The 27665-nt window shown below is 39.0% G+C and overlaps 3 protein-coding genes across 4 annotated transcripts in view; 1 reads left to right on the top strand and 2 right to left on the bottom strand.

Moving 5' to 3' along the window:
- Window positions 1-483, top strand: part of LOC109848395 (pentatricopeptide repeat-containing protein At1g01970-like) — a 19414-nt gene extending 18931 nt beyond the window's left edge. Inside the window, 1 exon segment of the mRNA XM_020417860.1 lies at window positions 1-483. This exon segment is cut by the window's left edge and continues 9 nt beyond it. Coding sequence (XP_020273449.1) covers window positions 1-205 — 205 coding nt within the window. The 3' untranslated portion in view covers window positions 206-483.
- LOC109850313 (uncharacterized protein At5g19025-like) lies at window positions 2405-8612 on the bottom strand. Its single transcript, XM_020420297.1, has 2 exons — window positions 7938-8612; window positions 2405-2793 (listed from the first exon to the last, which is right to left on the bottom strand). Exons 1-2 carry the CDS (start codon window positions 8549-8551, stop codon window positions 2751-2753), a joined length of 657 nt encoding a protein of 218 aa, XP_020275886.1. The 5' UTR covers window positions 8552-8612; the 3' UTR covers window positions 2405-2750.
- LOC109848733 (isoamylase 2, chloroplastic) lies at window positions 18984-21993 on the bottom strand. Of its 2 annotated transcripts, none has more exons than XM_020418384.1 (2): window positions 21830-21993; window positions 18984-21753 (listed from the first exon to the last, which is right to left on the bottom strand). In XM_020418384.1, the coding sequence occupies exon 2, from the start codon at window positions 21733-21735 to the stop codon at window positions 19168-19170; it is 2568 nt and encodes an 855-aa protein (XP_020273973.1). In that variant the 5' UTR covers window positions 21736-21753; window positions 21830-21993; the 3' UTR covers window positions 18984-19167. The 2 variants fall into 2 exon arrangements, with proteins under 2 accessions (XP_020273973.1, XP_020273972.1); XM_020418383.1 differs by having other exon boundaries at window positions 21856-21993.

Below are 27665 nucleotides of genomic sequence, written 5' to 3'. Positions count from 1 at the left end.
GTTGAGGATTTTGGAGGGGAGGAAGAAATTGCTAAAGGCTGACGAGTTTGAGAGGATTGTGCTTGGGCTTTCGGCTGGTGGGATGGTGAATGAGGCTAAGAGGATGTATGATTATATGCCGTCTTTAGGGTTTTCGCCGTCGGAGCCTGTGAGAGCTGCTTTAATGACAGCTCTCTCTCGTCAGAAGCCAGGGACGAGGAGGTAAGGAGGCTGATGCCGGTTGATGATTTTTAGTGTTTGTAAGCTTATTTTGTAATAATAATAAATTGTTAATGTGGAGAATGTAGAAGAGTTGAGGTAGGCTAACAAGCTGCCTCAAACTTACAGTTAACCTGGCCGTGATTTTCAGTATCCTCTTTCCACTTTCTATTTCTCGAATTATGAGTGCTTTTGGGGTGAGATGTTATTCAATTAGGAAATGCTCAATTAACATTGAGAAAGTGCTTCGGTGCCAAGTGTTATACCGAGATGCTTTTCATTTTTATTTGGTGGTTGAAAATGCATTGCATCTGTAACCTACAGAATCTCAAGTAAATTAAAGTTGTGTTTTCTACCTTACGTATCGAAGCAATTTTTTCTGTTTGAGTATTTGCGTGTTTCGCATTATTTCTCAATTCATTCTGGTGGACTTGGACCCCAGGCTAACAGTAACAAAAACAAAGGGTACCATGAACTTACGCTGTTTTGTAGTAGTCCCCCGTGAACTTTAAAAATCAGACTAAACCCCTAATAACTTTTTGGATACAAACATAAAGTTTTTGAGTTTTGCATATTGCCCCTATAATTTAGAACCAATAAACAACGTGAAAAGACGTTTAAAGTTCATAGGGGTTTAGTGTAATTTACCTAAAAGTTCATGGGGTTTTCCGCAAAAGTTGTTGGAAGTTTCGTGTGATTTTAAAAGTTCATAGGAGTTTGTTAAAAAAACATTGAAAGTTCACGAGGTTTTAGTGTAATTTATGCAAAAACAAAAGCTAAAATCCTAAAACGACTTCAAAAAATTGAATCGTTCTTTCGAGCTATCAAGTCCTAGGGTATGCACATATTTTATTTGCATTCACTCTTATAGCATCCCTAAACATTTGTACATATTTAATTTGCATTCACTTTTATAGCATCCCTAACATTTGTTACTCACTCCTTGCAAGTGGCCTAGTGTCAGCGTTGAAGCCTTGGCTCAAAAGGCACATGTCTATCATCAATTTTTAATTACTAGACATTACGGTAATAATTATTAAGTATTGCGATATTTGTGCTATTCACTTAGATCGAACTGCAAAAGAGAAATCCTAGGATAGGTTTGGCAATCTTGTAAAATTGAATCACATGACCCAATTTTAAGTTGTTTCTTATTTGACAAATTCTTAGACTAGAGATAGCCCAATTTTAAATTGTTTTTTGTTTGGTAGAATTCTCAAGTTAGAACTGGCCCAATTTTATTAGCCCAAAAATTTGGCACTAAACTTTTTTTTTTTTACCGGAAGATAGCTGCTCCAAAAGAAAACTAATTTAACACAAAACTGAGTCAGGACTGGTTCTAGTCCAGTTTTATATAGTTTTTAGTCCAGTTTTATATAGTTTACCAAACACACCCCTAGACTTTGATGTTTACTTGGTTAGTACTACCCCAAAGTTCCTCACATTAAAAAAGAGGGGGGAGGTTGTGTCACTCCACGCTGCTGAAGTGATATCATCCTGTTTCTAGTCAAGTGGACTTCACCTTTTAATCCATTATTAATCAGTAAAATTTAAGGTGCTTGTTTAACCATGCAATAGAAGCCTCTTCCAGGCAATGATAAGAAAGAAGGGCCTAAATGGAGCGCTTTTATTTATTTACTCGTTTATTGTACCATGCAGATCATGTTTCAATGCAAGACAATTCATTAGGGGCTGTTCGGTTGTATGTTTTTACCATGTAAAAGGATGGAAAGTGTAAAAAAATAGGTCCCAATGTCAACTTTTATCACTTTCAATTGTTTGTTTGTAGTTGTGAAAATAGTGTAAAGTGATTTCATATGCTGATGTGACTTGTAAAGTGATTTCATAAAAACAAAAGACATGATTTTAAGAGAAAGCTGACATTGAAATCAGGAAAAAATAATAAAAAATAATTTCAACTAATATGATCATTTGAGTAGGGACAACTTTTTACATTTTCCAAACAAACAATTAAAGTTACATTTACAAACCAAACAAGCAATTTATGATTCCAATGGAATAAAAAACAAACAAAGAAAAATATAAAAGTAAAATTGATGATGTGGACAACAACTTTCCAAGTTGTGTCATAAATACACAACTTTACCAACAACAACCAAACAGACCCTTATGAAATTTATTACGAGCAGTTATAGTAAAGCTCTATATCAGTAAACTGAAATTGTAATGCACAACCCACAAGAACTGCTCTCATCAAGAAGAATAATGCTAACCAACATACTGAGAGAAAAACAGCATTGAACTATAAAATATGCAAATGTCCATCATGAAATTGAGAAATGTGAACTAATTTAATTGCTGCAGCATACGTTTTATTTTGTATTTTCATATGTCCATTATTCAATCCCATGTTTCTTCTCTGCTTAGGATGCAATCCTTTAGCAGGCAACCGCTATCCTGTGATTTAACTTTTCCTTCATGTGGCCACATTGCCAAATTGCTATAGTAAGTTTTGATGAATAAGAACTTCTAAATTTATGCAAAATCAGAAGAGAACTATAATTTATAATAGATGAGATCCAGCCGATAAATCATCCACCGTTGGGACCCTCGAGAGCGAGGTTTGCCATGCTCCTGCACCACCAGTCATAAAATTCCATCAGCATTGAAATGAGATTTGATATCAGATAGGAAAGAGGAATAAACACATGAAAACGAAGGAAAAGATTATGTCAAAAAGAAAAAGGAAAAAAAAAGCAAAACAAAAGGAAATGGCAAAAGTACAAAAACATCTGAGTGTATCTAATTTTGTGTAGGTTATTCTTCATCGAACAATTGATGCCAGTGTGATGCGTATGAGACCACCAAAACGTTGTAGAAGAAGACAGGAAAGAATTTCATGGGCTGCAGAATGAAACATAATATGTACTTTACTTAACAGGTACCAAATAGAGGTATTTTGTTATTTTGAACTCCTATAATAATCAAAATCAGGTGTAGTCACCAAAACATATATTCAAGGATCCACTCTTAGTGCATGACTGCGATAGTGAAATAGAAAGACACGTAAATGTTTCATTTGAAGCTTACAAAAAAGTTTAGCTGATTAACTTGGTGGAAATTTCAAGCAATTGTCCATCCTTCCAGAGAGATAAGGGAAACAAATAAGCATATAGCATGCCCCTGGAAAGCTCACAGAACCAATTGGGGCTGGCCATAAAACTGGAGATGTTCCTACCTCTCTGAGCTTGTATTTAAGCTCATACAACCAAAGGAACCCCATGTATCAAAGATTTTAGATAGGGAATAGCATTAATTTCTGAGGTTTAATATAAGTCAACGAGCAACAAATTTTTCACTCCCATAGATAGGCAGATGAATTTGGTTATGCTTTATGAGTATAGAAAGTTCCAACAGCTGTGGCAAGCCACAATTCCCACATACTTCCTTTTTCTCTTCATCGTTTAATCAATATAGAAGTTGGAATAAATGTTGCTAGACCCATGCATTAGGTTATTTATGTAGGAGGACATGCTCTCCAGTTAAGCTTTAAAGAGAGCGAGGACAAAGATCAACATAATGACCCAGTATAATACTTTTGCACTCTCATTTGTGACAGCTAAATGATGGAAACTAAAAAATGATGCTTTCATATTGTATGATTGATAATCATTTTTTTTCTACACCAATTTCTATCTTTTTGCTCTAAATAGCCTAAACAAATATCATTATTATTATTATATTTTCATTATACACGAAGGTACATTTACATCTAACTTGGTATAATGAGCTTTATATATGTCTTGACATAACCTACACGAAAGCATACATACATTTTAACACTGTAAACTGAAAATGTTAAATGTACAGAATAAAAGTCCAGCTGAAATTTCTTGGATTAAATCTTAATACATTCAATTGAGGGTCAAATAGCAGTTTTACGTAACTTTTACCTAACTGCTAACATCCGGTTTCAGTGTTCTTAACAAGAGAGAAGTTTTAGTGGCATAATAAAAAGGTGGGGTCCACTAGGAAAATTAGAAATTAGGCTTTTGATACCGTTTGACATAATAATTATTAGCTAACTACAATATTGGACAAAGCTCAATAAACAGCAGCCTCAAATTCTAATTCAGGCCGATGAAAGTGACTCCTTTTTGAGTGGGGGATCTTTTCACTATGAAAAAAAAAGACCCATCATTTGTCTTGAGAAAGTTTGTGATATAAAGTGTCCGAGGAGGCAGATATATTGAAATATCTGCCAGTAGGTTTTGGATTGTGCGCGTGTGCGCGTGGCGCAGGGATGGGTAGCATTATATGTGGGTTCTGTCGTTTAATCGTGAAGATGAAGGTAATGCATCCTGTTCGGTGCGTGCGTTTTTTTCTTTATTCTTTTTGAGATGGTGTCGAGCCGGATTGTGTGGGGTCCGACGACGCCGTTGCGGTCTCGCCTATGCGTGGTGGGGACGAGGCATAGTGGGCTTGAGCTCGCTCCCCGGTCTATATCGCCCTCGCTTCTGACCCTCTTGTCATAACTGACATGTTATGTTAACATAAAAATGAAAGAGAAATTAGACATCATATAAACACATAACCAACATGGACAAATATAAGATTTCAAGTGTCAGTTTGAAACATATGATGAACAGATTCATAAAAAAAAAGCAGAAATCAAATATGCAAATAGACGCACACGCAAACACACTACAATTCACTCATTCCTCACCAATGTTTGAAATAATGGCCGATAAACTTCAGACCGGAGGGTATCATAATAATCAGTTAGACCTGCAAAGCCATAGAGGACACACACATGGATGCACACTTCTCTGTTTAACTGTTCTGGTCTAAGTCTTATGAATGAACAACATCCCCAATCTCATCATTAATTCCAAGCGATGAAACAGATAGCATTAGGGTGTTTTTGTTTACGAGTGTGAACAATACCCTCATTTCTTCTCATAAATTTGATGGATTTACATGCCATATCTGCTTTTAGCAGTTCTCAAGGGTTCTAAGAAGCATTTCAAAGCAAAGCAATATAAATTAAAAACAAAGTGCTGATTGCATGGCTGATCCTTCCTCACATAAATATGTTATGCTTTTTGTTGTTAGATGGCAAAATGAAAACAATAGGTTCTTATCTTGGGAGGAAAGGAAATGATAGGTTGATGGAATACTCATATCTCAAATGTTTTTAAACATCACCATGACCATAAATGCAACAGAAGTTAGCTTTGCAGCTCTTCCCATTTTGAATCTAACCTATCATCAATTTCATTCCATCAATCCCACCACTTCAGATTCATGACATCCATTATTTCTAAAGTATAGGATCCTACTAACCCTTCTACACTCCCCAAGAGTATACCAAACGATTCCAATATACTGAATTATTTGACATATGATTTTTGCTATCTCATATGATGCTAGAAAACAAGGTTCTCAAAAATTCAAGTTCCAGCAGTTCCTTCTATCTTCCATATATTCTCGGACCATATGGTTACTCCTAATTGGGAGTTACTTATTTTCTTTCGATATGCTCGAGGGCCCTGTTCGCTCATGGAAATTCAGATATCCTGGTGTCAGGTGTTGACGTTGAAAATCATGCAGTTTAGAAGAAACATGTTGTCCTGTTCATGTAACTTGTTATGAAGAAATTGTTACTTGTAGTTCATATATTGAATTTTACTTGGTTAAATGCATATACCTATCAGAAATACAAAATAAATGATAACCCATTGTACAAGGAGTTTCTATGACTTACGCACAGGATGACATCTAAATCAGCAGTACTTTTGTTGTATGCTTGCTAATAATCTTTGAGCACCACTATTGTTCACAATTGGTGCAACTTGAAAATATTTCAACCTCTTATTCGAACTTTCATTCTCCTCTATTTGTTGAACATGAGATATTGTTCCTCAAATTACCATTTACAATATTCAACCACCAAATCACACTTCCAAATCCAATAAGCTTGAACTTAATTCTACTAATACTCCATGAGTTTTTAATGTGATCGTCTTTAAATTCATATTAGATTCTCTGCTTGCTATTGGGATTACACTCATGCAGTACTTCCTATTCACTTTATGTTTTGATTGTCATTCAGTTTAGTCATTAAACACAATTTAGCGTTTAAAATCTTTATCAGTTGAATGGCAGTTCCCTCTATGGAACTAACATGTGCCTTGAGGCACCATGGAACTGACATGTGGCTGAAGCACCATGCTCATAAAACATTTTTATGAAAGACATTTCCTATTCAAGTCAAAATATTTGCATCGAAGTGGAAAAATAATTGCAGAAATGCCTACTATATTTCCAAGATAGATAAGAGCTACCAGATCGTCCTAAAATGTCTAAAGACTAAAGTTAAGTTAAAGTCATACGATGGTAGAATAAGACTAACTCTTTTTGTAATTGGTGAAGAGAAAACATACCTCTATATATAGCTATCATATACAATTACAGGTACAAGGTGTCACACTTTAGCGTATATTTATACTGATTCTGACTAAGTGACTATATAATAAGATGTAAAAGACATAATGAAACATTGAAACTATAGTCAGGATTTGATTCAAAAGAAAGAAAATTACCAACAACAAAAATCTCTTTTAAAAAAGAGGAGAAAGGGTGGGAGGGGCGAAAAAATCAAGTATACAGCTTGGTAAAGGGAGAAAGTAAATATTAGACATCAAAAATGAAATATAACAGCCGACAACTGAAAATAATATTAACAGTTAAGATTGCCGAGAGTCAGAATTATCTCTCGTGCAAAGAAGCCTGGCGCAAAATGTCTCAATAAAACTCTAATTATTGGGTTATGAGCAGTTAATTACACTCTTCTGCTCAAGGGAACACCCTGCAATGAATTCTGTACTGACCCACTTTTAAGAAAACGTTTTATCAATGACCACTGATAAAAGGAAAAGAACAAAATCTACTAAGATTCATTAAAAGGTTTCCACAAGAAACGTACCAGCTACCAACATGAAAAATATTCCAAACTCCAAATATTGATCACGAGGAATCTTGTCCTGCACTAGACTAATACATAAAAAAAATACAGAAAATGCTACAAAAACTAACTTTCTGGCTAGGATTATAGAGGGTTCAGTTTGTTGCCACAAGTATCACATTTAAGTATTTATCATTATCATTGCCACTGTCAATTAATATTGGGAATCACCCCCATACACATTTATCACCTTAAGTACCCTAATATACATATTTTTAACATCAGGACTCAGGAGAAGAGCTGTCAACTACAAAAATAGTTGGATGAATTTGTACAAAATTCTAAACTCATAAGCTTATACCATATTCTTCCTCTCAAAGATCATCAAGAATCCAAGATGAAGAAACAAGACCAAAGTAACAAGCAATCGATCATCTTACTCAATGTCAAGATTTTTTTACCAAGATTAATTTCATTAACTGATAATTATTCAGTTCATAATAACATCATCGTGGAGATTTTATACCTAATACATTTTCCCTAGAGAACATTCCGCGCTTCTAACCAGCTGCAGAGGCCCAATGATCAGAGAATAAACCAAGTGAAACTATTACACTGTCCAGAACATAACTTAGAACAGGCAAGTCCTCATCTTGTCAGTATAATTTATATAAGCATGCACGCTCAAAAGGATCTAAAAGAGCAATTGCAAAATTCTAGTAACTGCAATAAACAAGAACGAACTTTGCAATCAAACATAACAAAAAAAAACATACCAATTCAACCCGAAAGAAATCAGCTTGGAACTCACCTCCTACTTCGCCTCGGCCCCTTCTTCGGGCCCCAAGCCTCCAGCTTTGCAAGCGGGCACCCGCACCTCGCCCGAAACAGCAGCACAGCCCGGCCATTAAGGGGCGCCATCTTCCTCAGCTCGGCCCGCAGAACCTCGTAATCGGGGTTCCTCCCCTGCTGCCCCCCTTTCCACGGCAGATCCTCGATCTCCTTCCACACCTTCCCCTTCTCCCTCACGCAATCCTCCGTCTGAATCTGCACATCGAACTCCAGCGCCTTCTTCAGACCCTTGCACCTAGGGTTTCTGCACTTGCGGGAGCAGAATCGGGAGGTTCTGAGGAGGGGGAGGAGGAGGAGGAGGAGGAGGAGGAAGGAGAGGAGGAAGGAGAGGGGGTTGGTGCTTAGGGTTAGGGTTTGGGAGAGGACCCGAAGGAGGTGGGAGAGGGAGGAGAGGACGAGGAAGGAGCAGGAGAAGAGGACGAGGATGAGGATCAGGAGGTCGAGGGTGGCGGCGGGGGAGGAGTGATTGCAGCAGGAGGAGAAGGAGGTGGGATTGCTAGGGTTAGGGTTTTGGCGCTTGGATTTTGAGACGGGGAGAGAGGAGGAGGAGGAGGAGGAGGAAGACGGGGGCATTGTGATGGAGGGGAGAGAGAGTGGGGGCTTGGAGCATATTTTCCCTTGTTTTAATTGATAAACTTGGGGTGGAAATTACTCGTCAATGTTAACTACACTATTTTTTTTCCCCCGATATTTCAAATCTTTCCAATTTTAAAATTAGTTCATCAAATCATGAAAATTACTATTAGGTCTGTCAAATCTTAAGTTATTGTAAAATTAGCCACTCAAATCATTAAAATTGCTATAAGATCCCCAAAGTCTTAAGTTATTTTTTAATTAGCCCCTCTAACGAGAGTAGAAGTAGGAGTCAGTTGATTAATTTAAAACAATTTACATATAACAATTTGTGAATCCGATAGCAACTTCAATGATTTTAAGTGGCTAATTAGGAATCAGTTGAGGTCGAGGGTGGCGGCGGGGGAGGAGTGATTGCAGCAGGAGGAGAAGGAGGTGGGATTGCTAGGGTTAGGGTTTTGGCGCTTGGATTTTGAGACGGGGAGAGAGGAGGAGGAGGAGGAGGAGGAAGACGGGGGCATTGTGATGGAGGGGAGAGAGAGTGGGGGCTTGGAGCATATTTTCCCTTGTTTTAATTGATAAACTTGGGGTGGAAATTACTCGTCAATGTTAACTACACTATTTTTTTTCCCCCGATATTTCAAATCTTTCCAATTTTAAAATTAGTTCATCAAATCATGAAAATTACTATTAGGTCTGTCAAATCTTAAGTTATTGTAAAATTAGCCACTCAAATCATTAAAATTGCTATAAGATCCCCAAAGTCTTAAGTTATTTTTTAATTAGCCCCTCTAACGAGAGTAGAAGTAGGAGTCAGTTGATTAATTTAAAACAATTTACATATAACAATTTGTGAATCCGATAGCAACTTCAATGATTTTAAGTGGCTAATTAGGAATCAGTTGATTAATTTAAAACAACTATACATAAGAATTTGTGAATCTAATAGCAACTTCAATGACTGAAAGTGACTAATTTGTCTCTATTTGCTATTTTCACTCTTGGTTTGAATGAATAATATCAAAATAACCTGAGATTTTGGGAATCTAGCAGCAATTTTCAATGATTTGAGGGATTGAGACCTAATAGCAATTTCTATGATTTGAGGGGCAATCCAAAATTATGAAAGACGATGGGACTAACATTGAAAGCCCAATTTCTTATATTCATATTCATATTCACGAGAATAAGAATTAAGAACAAGAATAATATGAGAAAATATGTAACAATAAGTGTTACCCCAAAAGTTATTATAAACTAATACAAGCATGAGAAATTATAAAAGCACTACAATAAGGCCTATTTATAGATTAGATAAATGGTATTTTAAATATGGTTTTGTGCTAGCGTTTTATTTATTGTAGTCGTGGATAAAGTGTGAAGTATTTAAAATATTATTCATCTTTAGATCATGTATCATAGATATGTTATACATTTTTCTTCGTATCTCTTCTTATTATACTTGGGTCATATTAGTGTATAATTATTGGTCATATATCATGTCTTAACTATAGCACGTGTGTTAGTCCTCGATTGTAGTGCATATTTTGATAATTAATATTAACTGGCTCGTATTATATCTTGATTATAACATGTGGTACATTCACAATTATCTCATATTTGCTTGATCATTGATTGTAACACTTAAGTAAACTCATGCGAATTTTCAAATTCTCAACAATCAGTAATATGATATCATGCACTTTCAATACGAAAGCTTTTCTATGATATTTTTAGTCGTTCACCTCCACTTTTACTTCCATTCATTGAGCATGAGTATGGATTCTATCAGAACTTCGCACTATACGGATGTATCAGAACTCTGCACATTGAGTACACATTCTATCAAAACTCCGCACTTTATAGACTATACGAACCATTAAGAGGGTATTGAAATTCCTGTGGTACTTGTTCATCTTAACTCCATCTAGTTGGCTCAGAACGTACCACAAGGCCTATAATGTTCTGCTATGATATGCCCTTGAAAATTAATCACCTCCATCGCACTGTTTTTGTACTTACAACTATTCCAATCCAGTCATGTCTATTTTTAGCTTATTATCAACAATGTCTTATAATTTATATCAAGATTTTTATACTCATAATTAGGGGAGGAACATTTATTTCATAGCAATCTCTTCTTTAATTTGAATTCTCCTGACCAACTTCGACTCCATCGTCTATGCTCGAGAAGAAAATATGGCACAAAAAAACAACATATAAAATATTTTTGAGTCCAGTATTTATTCAAGGACGATTGATCCTTTTCCTTGATACCAAAGCAAGGAACATAAAAACGATGCCTAAATGAAAACTTTCATGGACTTCATAGTATGAACATATGCTGCTTGCATTGTTCACATTAAGAAGTCACTGAAAGCTGGCAACTTTTTATAATATTGACTTATCTTTTGATGAGCAGTCATTCGTTTACTTTTATCTGTCTAATACAATGCATGTTAACGTACGACCTCGTGCCCAATGCGGTAATTAAACTCAAATCTCTAGGAAGCATCTTAAATGGAAAAATTAATAGAAGAATGCATTATATATTTTTGAGGGGACATATGTCATCAACAGAAAACAAAATAAGATTTAAGCTTCACATTCAACAATATTTGAAGGCATATATATATACCATCCTCTTTAGGTGGCAAGACCATTTTATGAATTATAATCATACATACGTGGACGACAATAAAGCCTTCATTCTCAAAATTTTTTGAGCCTGCAGCAAGGAAAAAAAATTTAACGGAGCTAAAGTATACAGTTTATCATCAAAATAAAGATTGTGATCCAAGGAAGAGCGAATTCCAGCACGAGATCCTCGAACCTGCAACACAACTGAAGTACCCTTAACTCGAATAGATTTCGAAACAAGAAAAAAATATATTTTTCTTTCATTTTCATTTTGTTCAGGTTGAACTGAGGAGTACAAAATTGATCTGAGTGTCTGTGTGGAAACCTGTTGGAATAATGTTCATGAATATAATTGCATTCGTAGACTTTAGGCTAACATGATGTAAAGGAAACCATTTTAACTTGCAAGAACTCAAGACTTCATATATCTTTCAGCTAACATACCCTCCATGATGCTGCCCAAATAACTACTTCAGAAAAGCTTAGTTTTGGGGTTAAACAAAACACCCCTGAACTTTGGGATGTGTTGCAGATAACGCCTTTGAACTTTATTTATCTCACATAAGCCCTTGATCAATACTTCCTTCAGAGACAAAAGCCAAAAATGTAGGAGAGGGAGAATGTTGCCTGTAAATGACAAGTGATAAGGCTTGAGATTTTTTTTTTCTCATGGACATTTTAGTTATTTGCAAATTACGGGCACGGGTTAGGTGAGATAAGGTTAAAGTTCAGACGTTCAGCCCAAGTTTTAGGTGATTGTGTTGTAAATGAAAACCCTAATTCATTATGAGATCTCTTGGGCTTTATATAGGCCCCTTACACAACTTACAAATAAGTCCTAACTAATACTAATATGTCAACACTCCTCCTCAAGATGGGCGAAAGATATCTACTAAGCCCATCTTGTCACATCCTCTAATCATATCTACTGAACTAAGTCCTTTAGTCAGACAATCTGCTGCCTGGTCCTTAGTCGAAACATGACTTAGCTCCAGTAGTCCACTATCCAACTTCTCTTTGATGAAGAACCTATTGATCTCGATGTGTTTGGTTCTATCATGCTGCACTGGGTTGTTGGCAATACTGATGGCTGACTTGTTGTCACACCACAACTTCATCTTAGCTCCTTGATCCAGCTTCAGCTCCACCAGCATACTCTTCAACCATAACAACTCAGCAACTCCTAAGACCATAGCTCTATACTCTGCCTCAGCTGTCGATCTCGCCACCACCGACTGCTTCTTGCTCTTCCACGAGAGTAAGTTGCCTCCTATAAAGATACAGTATCCTGAGGTGGACCTTCTGTCATCAGCACAGCTAGCCCAATCAGAGTCACAATAGCCCTCAATGCTCATGTGTTCATTCTTTCTGAAGATTAGCCCTTTTCCGGGGGCATTCTTCAAATCCCTTAGAATCTGGTACACTGCGTCCATATGACCCTTCCTTGGATCATGTATGTAGCGACTCACCACGCTCACTGCAAAAGAGATATCGGGACGTGTGTGACACGGATAGATCAACCTGCCCACCAGCCTTTGGTATCTATCGCGATCAACTGGTTCTCCAACTTCAGCACCCAGCTTAAACTTCTGGTCGATCGGTGTAGTTGCAGGTTTGCATCCTAACATTCCTGTTTCTTTGAGAAGATCCAGTGCATACTTTCTCTGGGATAGGACGATCTCCTCCGCTCCTCGAGTTATCTCTATTCCAAGAAAGTATCTAAGCAAGCCAAGATCTTTCACCTCGAACTCCTTACCCAGTCTCACTTTGAGTTGGGCAATCTCCTTCTCATCATCCCCTGTAATAATCATATCATCCACATATACCGCAAGCATAGTAATGTGGCCTCCAGGTCGGTGCTGATTTGCTGGTACCCCATACCAATCATAGCCCTCCTGAATCTATCAAACCAAGCACGAGGAGACTGCTTTAGCCCATAGAGAGACTTCTTTAATCTGCAGACCTTTCCCACTGTCTGATCTGTACCGAATCCTGGTGGTATCTCCATGTATACTTCCTTCACTAGATCTCCATGAAGGAATGCGTTCTTCACATCTAGTTGGTGTAGCTTCCATCCACTATTTACTGCCAAAGAGATTAAGGTCCGAACAGTGCTCATTTTTGCCACCGGTGCAAAAGTCTCATCGTAGTCGATGCCATATGTCTGACTATATCCTTTTGCCACCAAACGTGCTTTGTAGCGTTCAACCTGTCATCTGGATTCTGCTTCACAGTGAAGACCCACTTGCATCCAACTGCTCTCTTCCCTTTTGGTAGCTTTACTAACTCCCAAGTGTGGTTCTTCTCAAGGGCCCTTAGCTCTTCGTGCATAGCAGCTTTCCATTTCTGGTCCTTCTTTGCAACCTGCCAATTGTTAGGTATAGTAACAGAGTCCAGAGATGCAATGAATGCTCCATGTGCATGGTGGATGTTAGAATATGATACAAACTGAGCAAGATCCCAATCATATCTATCGGGAGGATTTCCCGCATTGCTGCGAGTAGTCCTCCGTACGGTTATTGGTGTGGGATGAGTAGGAAGAGGAATGGAATCACCTTGAGAGGAATCTGGTGGTGGTGTAGGTGTCTCAGGAGTCGGGGCAGGCGTTGGCAAGGGACTTGGCACCAGTGGCACTGTAGGTATTGTTCCCGTAATTTGTTTCCCCTTCCTACTATAGGTAAGTATCTCTTCCTGAGCCGTTGGTCTAACACCTCTTGTCTCATTATCCTCTTCTTCTTCATTCTCTTGCTCCTCCTCAACCAAGTCTCCTTCCCAAGGAATCGTTACAGATATCGATTTTTCTGATCTCTTACCATTCTCAGACATTGATTTCTCCATTCTCTCACCATTCTCCTCCTCTCGCCTCATACTTCCAGTATTAGGCGAGTTACCAACAGATGAAGTTACCTTCCGGGTGTAATATGGCTCGAGTTCTCGGAAGTGCACGTCCATGCTCACAAACAACCTTTTTTTCACCGGGCTCCAGCAAACATATCCCTTCTGAGTAGCAGAATATCCTACAAAGATGCACTTCACAGCTCTAGGGGCAAGTTTCCCGACAGATGGCCTGTTGTCCTTCACAAAGCACACACAGCCAAACACCTTGAGTGGAAGAAGCCCACCATTATCTCCCATGGAGACTTCCAATCCAGCACTCTCGAGGGCATTCTGTTGATCAGCGCTGCTGCGGTCAACACTGCTTGCCCCCACAATGTTTCTGGCACATTCATAGAGATCATCATGCTTCTAGCAACCTCTAAAAGATGTCTGTTCTTCCTTTCCGCTACCCTATTCTGAGCTGGTGTATATGGACAGGTTGTCTGGTGATGTATTCCCTGAGTTGACAAATATTCTTCAAACGCTCTGTTGGTATACTTTGTTCCATTATCCGACCTCAATATCTTCACCACTGCTCCGTATTGAGTCTGAACATTCCTATGAAAGTTTTGGAAGCACTCAAACACTTCACTCTTATTCTTCATCAAGTATAACCAAGTCACACGAGAGAAACAATCAATAAATATAACAAAATACTTGTATCCATTCGTAGAACTTGTGGAACAAGGCCCCCAAACATCTGAATGTACCAAGTCAAATACACGAGAACTTCTTTGACCTGAACTAACATAAGAGCTTCTAGTAAGCTTTCCAAACTCACATGCATCACACACAAGTTTCTGTTTATTTGCTTTCTCAAATAAAGAAGGATACAATCTACCTAAAACACTAAAGGATGAGTGTCCCAAACGCTGGTGATGAAGCATTAACTCATTCTCAGTACTCATATTAGATCCTACTCCTGCTTCCTCTACTACCACTACGCCATGTGCCAGTCCCAAGTCTCCGTCCTGTCCCCTTCTCCTGAAAAATCACCTTGGGAATATCAAAAGAAACAATGCATCTTAGTTGGAGGATGATAGAACTAATGGACAAAAGATTAACTGGAAATGAAGGAGCATGCAAAACATTGGACAAAGTTACAGAACCAGTACAATCGACTGTACCCTTACTAACCACCGGCTGAAATGTACCATCAGCTGTTTGAATACTATCAGGTGATGCTAAGTGAGTATATGATGAGAACTCACTAGCATTACCTGTCACATGCCGAGACGCACCGGAGTCGACTATCCATTCTGATGATCTGTTGGGAGACATAGAAGCAAGAGCATGTATGTCATCAGTACCTTTGGTCGGATGAGCATATGTAGCAGTATTGCCTCTGACGAAGAACGAAGTGGATGCCTCCTCAGTCCCGCTCCTCAAGTCTCCATCCCCTGCTATTTGCTGCTTCTTCCTTAGTATCGCCAGGAGAGCACGGTCCTCCTCAGTAAAGACCACCTCAGCTTCTTCTTCTTCTGCTACCGTCAGATTCGCCCGATTCCCTGCTCCTCTTCCACCTCATCGACCCCCACGGCCACGACCACGACCTCCGAACTGTCCACGTTCACCCGAATCTCCTTCCTTGGGTGGTTTGGTGCAAGCATGCCTTAGATGACCCACCGCACCACAGTTGTAGCACTGTCGAGTCTCTCCCCTAGATCCAGTGTTGCTAGAGGCTGTCAGTGCTGACTTCACCACCGGAAGTCCACCTGTCCCCGCCTGCAGCCGAATGCGAGTCTCCTCCTGGATCATAGCAGAGACAGCCTCCTCAAGCGTGGGAATCTTCGGCTGAGCTAGCAGCAATGCGATTCTCTGAGCGAACTCTGATGTCAATCCCTGGAGAAACACCATAGTCCTCTCCTGTAGAAAGGCCTCCCGCTTTTTATATCCCGGGTCCTTGCAGCTAGCCCGAGAGGAAAAATGATCATAATCCAGCCACAGGCGCTCCAACTCTGTAGCATATTCCTGTACAGTCCTCTCTCCCTGGACTGTAGCGTCGATCTCTCCTTTAATCTGGAATACCCTCAGGTTATTCCCCACTCCAGCATATGTCCTCCTCAACTTCTCCCAGACGTCATTCACCTTCTCAATGCCATCCACCGTGGCGGCGATCGTCGGGATCAACGAGTTGAGAAGCCAGATGTACACCAACATATGAGTGGACTTCCACTCATCTCGTCCTCCCGAGTCCTCATCCGGTTCTGTCTTCTCTCCGGTCAAGTAACCCTCCAGGTTCCTCCCTGCAAGGGTGTATCTCACACGTCGTGACCAACTCAGGTAGGTACTCGGTCCATCAAGCTTTAGATCGATGGTCGGAAGCTCCAACTTCTTCGATGGTCTTGTCGCGCTTTCATCAGCCGTCAACTTCATCAAAGTTGAGACCTCCGCAGGGTTTAACTTCTTGATGATCTCCTCCATCGATCAAGCTTCAGATCCAACACCGTCAAACCCTTGTTGTGTGCAGTGAAAATTTCGGCAGCACTTGTGCTGCACAACAAGAGTAAGATCTCCAACAAATTCTCGTTTCTCAGAGGAAACTAGAATCAAAAAATAGTGATATATCTCATCGCTGTGAGATATATACTCTTCCTGTCATCAGTTCGAGGACCGAGTCGAGGGAACCCATGCCAAACTCGAGGTCCGGCATAGCGCAGCAAGGGGAGGGGGGCTGGTCGGGGGGGGGGGGGAGGGGCTGGTCGGGTTTGATCTGAAGGGAGAGGGAGGGGCTGGTCGGGTTTGACAGGGGGCNGGGGGGGGCTAGGGTTAGGGTTTTTTTTGTGGAGGCTCTGATACCAAGTTGTAAATGAAAACCCTAATTCATTATGAGATCTCTTGGGCTTTATATAGGCCCCTTACACAACTTACAAATAAGTCCTAACTAATACTAATATGTCAACAGACGGGCAGGGGTCAGGTGAGATAAGGTTAAAGTTCAGAGGGTTCAGTGAGACACCCTAAGGTTCAGGTGACTGTGTGAGATATACAAAGTTCAAAAAGTTATCTGCAACACGTCCCAAAGTTCAAGGGGGTTTTTAAGGGGGTTTTTCTGAAATCAACCCTTAATCTTGTATGGCTGTTGCTAGATTATTTATACATGTTTTAAGAACGTACTGCCACAAAAGTAGTCTTTCACCAGAAACATTCATGTTGGCTGCATGTACCCTACAAATGCAACCTGAAATATTTGGCAGTTGTCATCAAGAAAGGCAAGGTACCAAGCACCAACTTGGATAAAAGTCTAATCCTATACATGTACACCGCTGAAAAGATTTAAATATTTACATGCATTGGTTTCCTGTATTATATACTTCATCAGAAAGGAGTATAAGACATGCTTATGACCTGAATATAGAACTACATATGACTCAATATGACTCACTTATAAACACATCAGGCAACCGTGCATTCCTTTAAGGCCACAATCTTTGCCTGAGGAATCGAACCCATATAATAAGTACTCCTGAGAATACAAATGATGTGAGTTAATGTGCGATTGATTCTGAAAGTAAGAAATATATCTCAGTTTCTCAAACCATGCATCATGCTGTATGTTGTGTGAAGTTCGGTAAGACAATCACTTGAACCAGTAAGAAGGAATCAGATCCAAACAACATTGTTTCTGCATTAGAAAGGAATACAAGAGTTAGGATGAACATGGTTAGCATCAAACACATGTATCCGTTTCATATTTGTTGATGATTAATTTGCCGTTGAATTCATAAAATTGAAACTCAGCAAGGAATGGCATAATGTAACAGAATACTCGTTTGTACTGTTGGAAACTGGGATTGACATTAGGCCAAAATTTCAAGCTAATGTGAATGAGAGAGCTCCCATCTAATATCTTGATGCACTGTACAACAGAACAAAGTCTTCATTCCAAGTATCAAAGTCACCTACAGAATATTTTTCTCAGCTTTATTTAGGTCCACTCTCAAGTAGTCATTCTTTGAAGTGAAGTTCCTTACACTTCCAAGTCAGAGAAAAGACACAAGTTTTTGTGGCAATTTGATAGACTTTCAGCAGCATTATGTGTATTTAAATTTAACAATTTTGAAACCTTAGGTTATTAATTTGCGTAAAGACAGCTGCTGCTAAAAGTTTAAAATTAAAAAAAAAATCTGATCTTGCAGATAAAGCTATATCTACAGACTTATGCAAAGAGGAAAAAGGGCACTTACACGATAAAGTTGGTGCCCCTTACAAACATGCAGGAGAAAAACAGAAGGGCATTTACACGACAAATATATATGATACAGGAATTATTATGATCAGGAGCTAGGACGAGAAAGAACCTGGCATATTCAAAGGACTAAAAGTAAATGAATTAACTACCAAATATAAACAATGTCCTCAATATGATAACAAGAAAACACATGCATGTGCACACACGCACATACACCTAGGCATGCATGCACGTGCTTGCGCACAAACACATGCTTACTATAATTATGATACAGGAATTATTACGATCAGTAGCTATGAAGAGAAAGCAGCTGGCATATTCAATGAACAAAAAGTAAATAAATTGACAACCAAATATAAACAATATCCTCAATATGATAACAAAGATTGCATGCACATGCACACACATGTACACGCACCAAATCATGCATCCTCTTACTGTAATTATGATCTCATTGGAAGGAAAAAACATCAGAATAATGAGCCCTGACTGAATAAAAATTTTTGCAATCCATCCACCATTATGCATGCAATCCATCCATTATTAAGAACAACAAATCTCCTAACACGTGTAGCATTTTGAAACAATTTGTTATATGGAATCTGGGATAAAGCATTTATCCTTGCAGATAGAGATACAACTTCAAATAACTATCAGACAAAGTATAAAGCTTTTAACAAATATAAGCCCTCTACCGAAAGCTCTCGTGAAGATAATGCAGCATACCTGATGAAAATATAAGCTTATTCCCAGACATACTACATGTAGTCAAATAAGAATCAAAATTATGCACAAAATATAAATAAATATATGTACTTTATTTGCACAACTTCAGATGAACATTTACTTCATCTTATTCTGACAACATAAACAAAAATTAAGTAGCAGACATAAGATTAATGTCAACTCAGCTGGCACTCTTTTTAACTTCAAACAAAACGCAACTGTGAGGCTTCAGTTCATAACCCAAAAGAGCCTCAGTGAAGACAGACTCTCCAGAAAAGAACCCTGGAAATGGAAGAGAAGTATCAACTAAACGGAACCATTCATATCCTTCTAGAAGTGGAGGTAAGATAGCAATCTCAGGAAAATCATCAGCATTAAAGCAAATAAACAAGTCTCCCTTATAAGAAGTTGACATGTTGTCATCCTTATCTGCCCTTATTGTCACAGCAAGAAATTTGCATGACGGATCCTCCCATTTTGGTTGAGACAGATTGCTTCCTTGCCAAACAATATTTTCTACTTTTAGAAAGTCCCTCCTTTGAAAAATATCATTTCTTCGGTTCCTAAGCGAACTTAGGAATGTAATGAATTGTGTAATTTGTTTTCCAAACACTGATTTCGTAACGTTCCAATCAATGGGATGCCTATCACCATAAGATGATAAACCACCAGTTGAGAAGCCACACTCATCCCCCATGTTGAGCACTGGAACACCAAGTGAAATAAATAAGAGAAACAAGAAATTCCTTATTTGTCTAAGCCGTATCTCAAGAACAGAATTATTGTTTGTCGGACCCTCTTTGCCACAATTCCAACTTAACTCTGACGCAAGTTCATCCCTGCTAAAGCTGACTAAATCGACAAGGGGAAGCCCAAAGTTCTTTGTGACATAATTGAAAGAAAAGGCTGGGCCTCTAGAATCTGAAAAGAGATCCCCACTGCCACAAAGTCGAGTAGCCAGATCACTCAGAAGTCCTTCACCCCTCAAAAAATTTCTTACATCCCTACAAAATCTTGTGTTCATCTCTGCCCACCTTTTCCAATGAGGGAAATGGATATCTAAATATGACCCATCAACCGGAGACCAGCAATCCGCTATTATCTTAGATTTGGAAAGTAATGGATCAAATGAAATAGCTTCAACAAGCGGAGGGTGAGATAAATACTCACCATTTGAGCCTCGAAGCAAATATGACGAATTGATGAAACAAAAACCATCAATGTGAAATTCAGTTAACCAGTAGTGGAGGCTTTCCAGAATCAATTGCTGAACAACAGGATCGTTGGAGTTCACTGCATTATATATTCCTTGTGTCATGTCCCCCTCAACTATATAATAGGACGAGTAATCAATCCCCCGAAATGATTTCGTCTGGCTGGATGAATCTCCTCCCTCCCCTGTATGAGTGAAGACAACTTCTAACAAAACCTCTATCCCATGGGCATGAAGTGTTTTAACCATATCCTTCATAGAATTTATGGTTGAAATGCTATCAGATTTGTAACCGTATGAGTTCATTGGCGAAAAGAAATGATAAGGAAAGTAGGGGCCTTCCTTCTCATCAAAGGTAAATATGGGTTCTAATAGGATTGCATTTATGCCAAGGCTTTTAAGATGCGGTAGTTTCTCAATCACCCCAGCAAAAGTACCAGCAACATTTTCCGGCAGCTCACTTGATTCGTCTTTGGTAAAGTTCCCCACATTTAAACGATAAACTACCAGCTTCTCCATCGGCAATTGTGGATGAACATCGCCACTCCAATCAAAAATAGGCTCCTCTGCTAGAGAGCCGAGACACTTTACCAATGATCTTGATTCACCTTTCTCGGGAGAAACATTTGCAATCAACTTGGCATATGGATCCAGAAGAACTTGACGAGCATGAAATCTACTTCCTTTATCCGAACCCGTTTCTCCCTTGCACCGGTATCCATAGCTGGTATAGCTCCCAACATTTTCCATCGATAGATGCCAAATATCACCCGTGCGATTAACATACGGATCCAACTCAAGCTCCAAACATGGTTCATTCACGTTGTTATCAAACAAGCGCAAAACCACACTTTCTGCATTCCTCGAAAACAAAGCAAAATTCACCAACCCACCTTCACATCTCGAAACACCCAACGGCATAGGATGTCCTGCGCTCATACCCACCGGCAAACAGAAATTTGTCATTCTATGCGTTCTAATCCCTGATTCACACCTTGGATGATCAGAACTAGAGTGCAACAGAAACGAAAGATAAAACGGGATTTGAGTAGAACTAAACTCCAGCGTAACGCTGAATCTCCCTTTCAAGTTTTGAACAAGTGGCGTCTTGGTACAACCCGGAGCATCCAATTGATTTGAATCGGAACGGTGCACGCCCCAGCTTAGTATCAAATCATTGGTACGAGTGGGCAGTGATGACACATCGATGCGAACAGCATACTTCATGTTGTTGAATCCTACCAATACCTTCACTAGCCCACCAATTTCAGTCCTGAACAAGTAAGAGGTTGCCCTCTGCCCTGTCTCAGCATTGTAATTTAGATCCGAACCCGGATGAATTTGCTCAATAGAATTATGGGGTTTCAAGAAAACTTTCGCATTTTGAGGTTTATGGGCATAATTCAATCTACCACTCTTGCAGATTTTTAAAGGAACTGTTTGCTTACAGAATGGAACAGAACCCCAAGGGATAAATGTACTGGCTTGAATGTAGGTTTTCGCAGTAATTGATGAGGGTAGGTTCGCCATTGTCATCAACTAAAAGAGGAAGTTCTGCATAGTGATTGTCATTAATTTCAAAGATAAATCGAACATGCAACAATTAAGGGAATAATTAAGTAGAATTTACATTGGATTGAGCGGGGAGTGGCGTACATGGTAATTTTTGGTGGAGAGCGTCGGAGGTCGCCTGCTAGGACGCGAAGCACGATGCCGATCACGGCGGTGGCCACATCGATCGATTGATCTCGTAATCTTAACACATTTTTTTAATTATTTGATCCTCCCCCCCACCCGCCACATCGATCGATTGATCTCGTAATCTTAACACATTTTTTTAATTATTTGATCCTCCCCCCCACCCCCAAACTATTATCCGCATTGGGAAGCTGTGATGTGCTGCTACAGTGAAGTGACCATGTTTGGAGGCCCATTTAGGGGAAGTTAAAAGGGGAAATTATTTCTAGCCCGTAACTCTAGTGTTCCGCTCCTACAGGATTTTGTTAAGAGTGGTGATAGGGGCACACCCCAACCACATCCTCCACCACACCTCCTCTCCCTCTATAGTGTATTGAGCCCCACATCAAATTTTTTTTAAAAAAATTGATATGGGGCCCAATGCACTATAGAGGGAGAGGAGGTGTGGTAGAGGGTGTGGTTGGGGGTGTGCCCCTAACATTTCTATTTTGTTAGGGTCTCTTCGCCCCCTAACAGGACTGCCGATTTTTCCTTTAGCCCCCCCCCACCCCCCATAACGCCCGTTTAAAACCAACATGATCTTTCCAAAATACTCTCATACAGCCTGTCACCCTATCAAGCGAAAATCCGGGAATAGGACTGTAGCATTAATTAGTGATTAGAATGTGGTTTTGGAGGGGAAAAAACTCATTTCTCTTTGAATTATTACCATATCTATTCCCCCTCCCGTAATAAAACCATCTCCTCCCTGTTTGCTTACCTCAACTACTCTCCATCCACTTAATTCTCCTCACTAAATCCTTTTCAATCTTTCAACTACTCTTGTTTAAAATGACGGATGGAACACTTCTTTGCAAAGTGACAAGCGCAAAAAGCAACGAAGACGGTGATGGTGTCTTCGTAGTTATCAAAGGGACTACAGAAATTGTTAGCTTGAAATATCAAGTGTCACAAATGCTTAAAATACCAATGCAATCTCTTTCACTGAAATTCATATGCGAAAGGAAAAAGAAATTCAGTATTTTAATTGATAATGACGAGGACTTGAGTTTGATGTTCGAGTATTATCGTCGTAATGGATTTACAAACGTAAACTTGTATGCTACATCCGCTGGGGAATCCTCAACATCTCAGAACACTCAAACTACTCCTGAATATGTGTAAGCATTTCACTTATAATTTCCTTATGAGTTCACTGATAGGTTATGAGTTAGTTGTTAACCTTATGCATTGGTTGCTGAGGTTATGAGTTGGATGTCAAGGTTACGGACTAGTTGTTAAGATTATGTGTTGTTTGCCTGATTTTATGAGATAGTTTTAAGTTTGTTGCTAAAGTTATGAGTTCGCTATTACGTATACGAGTTGGTTGCTATGATTATGTGTTTGGTGTTAAGTATATGAGTTTGTTATTGAGGCTACGAGTCAGTTGTTAAGATTAATGGTTCGTTGTTAAGGTTATGTGTCAGCTGTTAAGGTTAGGAGTTTGTTGTTAAGGTTAATACTTCATTGTTAAGGTTATGTATCGGCTATTAAGTTTAGGTGTCACGCCCCGCTTCCCAAAATACAGGGGAATCGGATCGTGAACAAGCCCGCGACGTATTAGATTACGAAGAATAAATAAAATAATCATTTCTCCCCAACCTAATACGCTAAGTGTCTGGAAATAAATACAATGCAAAGGCACAGATCCCCGATCACAATCAGCAAGAATATAATAGACAAACTCAGAATAAAAATATCATATCATAAATGGGATAACATCGAGACATAATATTCGGGTCAACATGCCCTTATACAAAATGAACAAATGAATACTAGAGAAATATAATACATCGTTCAAAATAAAATGGGAAGTACTATAAGAGTAAACGGAATCATCAACTAATAAATGGAAAGAATATGCGTCGACTCCTTCTTCTAATCCGTCTACAGGGTACTCCTACTGAGAATCCTCTGGCTCCTGCTAAACATGTTCTTCCTCTAAGTCTGACATACACCAGAGAAAATAGGTGTACGTCAGCGTGTATGGCACACAGCAAGACCCCACAAAACAAATAGAGCGAACGAAAACCCAAACAGAAAACGATATGATAACATAATTGATAAAAGAACATGCATCTGGAAATCCGATAAAATCAATATGCAAATTCACTACTAAAACACGATAATCATAAGAATCCATAAATCAAACGGGTAACGAGATCATGCAGAAGAATCCATAAATCAAACGGGTAACGAGATCATGCAGCTAGCGATCAGAAATCATCCAAGTCACAAGGTCATACACTAGATGAAATTAATACTTAAAGTCACAAGGTCATACACTAGATGAAATTAATACTTAAAAATCTACAACTCGAGACGTAGTACGTCGAGAGAAATAATCTAAACAAGAAAACCCTCATGTATATACCATATGTCTAAAATTATAGATAATTAAATATTACTCCCGATCTATATTTGAAAAGAAACACAACTAGCCTATATCTTACAAGAACTCATAATTAGCTAAGAAATGAGTCATGCAACTAGCCATCCTATACAAGTCACTGGTTCACATCTCACACAGAGTCAAAGTTCACATTATCGGATATCTGATTAACAACCACATCTCACTAGTACCTCAGACCCGCCCCAGTGCGAAACGATTCACTGGTGCGTGCCTGAAAATAATCAATAATCATAATATCACCGCTCCTCAGACCCACCCCAGTGCGAAACGATTCACTGGTGCGAGCCTAGAAATAAACAATAAACACATCCGATCATTGCTCTTCAGACCCACCCATGTGCGAAATGATTCACTGGTGCGAGCCTGGAAATAATCAATAATCATAATATCACCGCTCCTCAGACACATCCCAGTGCGAAATGATTCACTGGTGCGAGCCTGGAAATAAACAACAACATATCCGATAACATGAACCAAGACTTTCCCATCCCAAGTCCAAGTCAACAACTCATATCTCACGGGTCACTACGGTCAAGCAATACTCGCGATTCTCAACTATAACAATGTATAAATACAATGAATACTATGTAACAGTGTCATGAATCATGAACAAAAAACGTGAATAACTACTAATAACAGTGCAAGATGGAACTACAACTATCAAATAATTATACATGAAATGTCGTAATTTCCAATCGTCTTGATCATAAATTGATTAATTCCAAAAAATAATCTTTTCCAAAAATAGATTCCTTTAAGAATAATCCATTTTCCAAAAATTTCCTTTAAAATTATTTAACATTATAATTATTCAAAACTAATCCATTTTCCAAAATAAATTCTTTCAACTCATTTATTATAATAATAATTCAATTTAAACCGTTTTTCCAGAATAACTCTTTTAAAAATTATTTCTCATAATAATAATTCTAATTAACCTAGAAAAATATTAATTTATCATTTGAAATATCGTCATCAACAGTCTCACGCAGATAATATCATATCAGTATAATCTACACAACTAATTAATCAGATATAAATATTAAAATGACGAAGCAAAGGGAAGCGGGATCTTGCCTCGCCGCGTCGAACGGATCGATGTCGGCGGCGCGGGGCTGCTGGATGGCGGGATCTCGACACGGACAGCGGCGCGTCAAGGCCGGCAACGGGCTGGCTGGTTGTCAAGGATCTCGGTGAGAGGAGAGCGGGCCTGTCGGGTAGGACTCGGGCGATGAGGGGCAGGGAGTGTCGGTGGTGGAAGGTGGGTCTGCAGGTGGTCGTGTCGCGAGGAGGAGAAGGGAGCGAGGCGCGGAGGAGGTTGGCGGAGTTACTGAATCTGGTGGGCGCGGACGGGGGAGAGAATGGCCGAATATGGTTCAGGCGGTGGGGCTGCTCGTGACAAGGAGGAGGCGGCTGTAAGGGCTAAGGTGGGCTGGGCTTTGGTGCGGCGGCTGTTGGCAAACAGGGAAGGAGTGAGAGGCTGAGAAGGGCTGTCGGGTTTGGGACTCGGGTCGGCGGTTGAAGGCTGGCTGCGGGGGTTGTCGGGGCTGGTTGAGGGTGGTTGGAGGTGGGGCACACGGAGGTTCGGCGGTCAGGCAGTGGTCGAAGCAAGGAGGCGTGGGGATCCAGGCGGCTGAGCGGTTAGCCGAGGGAGAAGCGGCGGTGAGTGGGACTGGGCGAGAGCTGGGGCGGGTCAGCGCAGAGCTGATGGCGGTTTGAGGGGGATGGAGGCGGACCTGGTGGTTCGAAGGCTGGGATTGGTAGCGAGTGGAGGAGTGGGGGTGGTGCTGAGGATGTGGTCGGCACGGGTCGTCGGGGTGTTGCAGCTGGCGGTTGTGGCCGGTGTGGGCGAGCGTCAGGGCCGACGGCGGCATGAGGCGCGGGTTCAGGGAGCTGGTGGCTTGGTGCTTGCATTGAGGTAGGAGAAGAGAGATGAACAGGAGAGAGAGAGAATAAGAGAGGAAGAGAGTGAGGAAGTGATTGATTGGAGAGAGAGAGAGAGAGAGAGAGAGAGAGAGCTAGCTGAGGAATAATAGAGGAGAGAGGGGGTGGGAGCGGGACGTGTGAGTGAGTGAATGACGTGGGGGTTTTTGAGGAGGAGTGGGGGAAGCACGAGGTGGGTGAGAGTGCGGAATTTAGGGAGTGAATTGGGGAAGTGGGGTAGGGGGAAGAGAGATACAGAGTGAAATACCGGTGAGAGGAAAAACACAGGAAAAAATACTCATTTAAATAATTTAAAAATATCATAAAATTTATTCAAATAAATATTGAAAATTTATGGTCAAAATAATAATAACAATAACAATGAATAATTAAATATTAATTCAAAAAGTTTTAATGAAACAATTAAATTTATAATTAGCAAAACCATTAAAATAATATAATATCATATTTTTAAATCATAGAAATTTCTAGAGAAATTAGGGAAAATACAAATATCACTTTAGAAAAATAATATTTAATGTTTAAACACCAGAAAAATTATTTAAACCAGTATTGAAAATTTACGGTCATTACATCCTACCCCTCTTAAAACAAATTCCGTCCTCAGAATTTAAAATAAAATAATACAGAAAGAACCCAAGGACAGAGATATGGAACGATATCCATAAGTAGATAAGAATGTAAAACAATAACGACACAATTTAAGATATAAAATATGACAGCTAAGATTCAACATGCATATAGTAGACCATAATAACAATATCATAACACACATGAGTAAATTTTTTCATAAAAGGTGGATGAAAAATTACTTCAATCATCAAAATAACATGACATTAATTAAATAATATATACATATCAAAGGATAAAGTTATAACCTCACAATTAATTTGTAATATCAATATAATCAAACACACTTAGAAAAATAAATTACAAAGTATTTATCAAAAGGCACAGAAATAGACATATAACAATGTAAAAATAAATATTTGTATACTAGTATAATATGATATCAAGCAATTCAGGATTAATACATAAAAGAACAATTAGTAGCGTATGAAAAAAATTTATGTCATAATATATGCAGCAGTATCACAATCATAAAATATGCTAGTATTCAATACATACGATACACAAAAGGTGGCAATTATCTTAGAAGAAATACATAGAAATTATATATATATATATATATATATAGTATATATATATAATTATTGATTATATATATATATACTATATATATATTATACTATATATATATATATATATATATATATTATAGGAATATATATATATATATATATATATATATGATACTATATATTATATATATATAACATGCAACACAAATTGCCGTAATACACGAATCATT

The sequence above is a fragment of the Asparagus officinalis genome, chromosome 7 (assembly GCF_001876935.1).
Source record: "Asparagus officinalis chromosome 7, Aspof.V1, whole genome shotgun sequence".
In the NCBI taxonomy this organism is placed as follows: Eukaryota; Viridiplantae; Streptophyta; class Magnoliopsida; order Asparagales; family Asparagaceae; genus Asparagus; species Asparagus officinalis.
The sequence above is the reverse complement of the archived record's forward strand: the minus strand, read 5'-3'. Positions and strand labels throughout refer to the sequence as shown.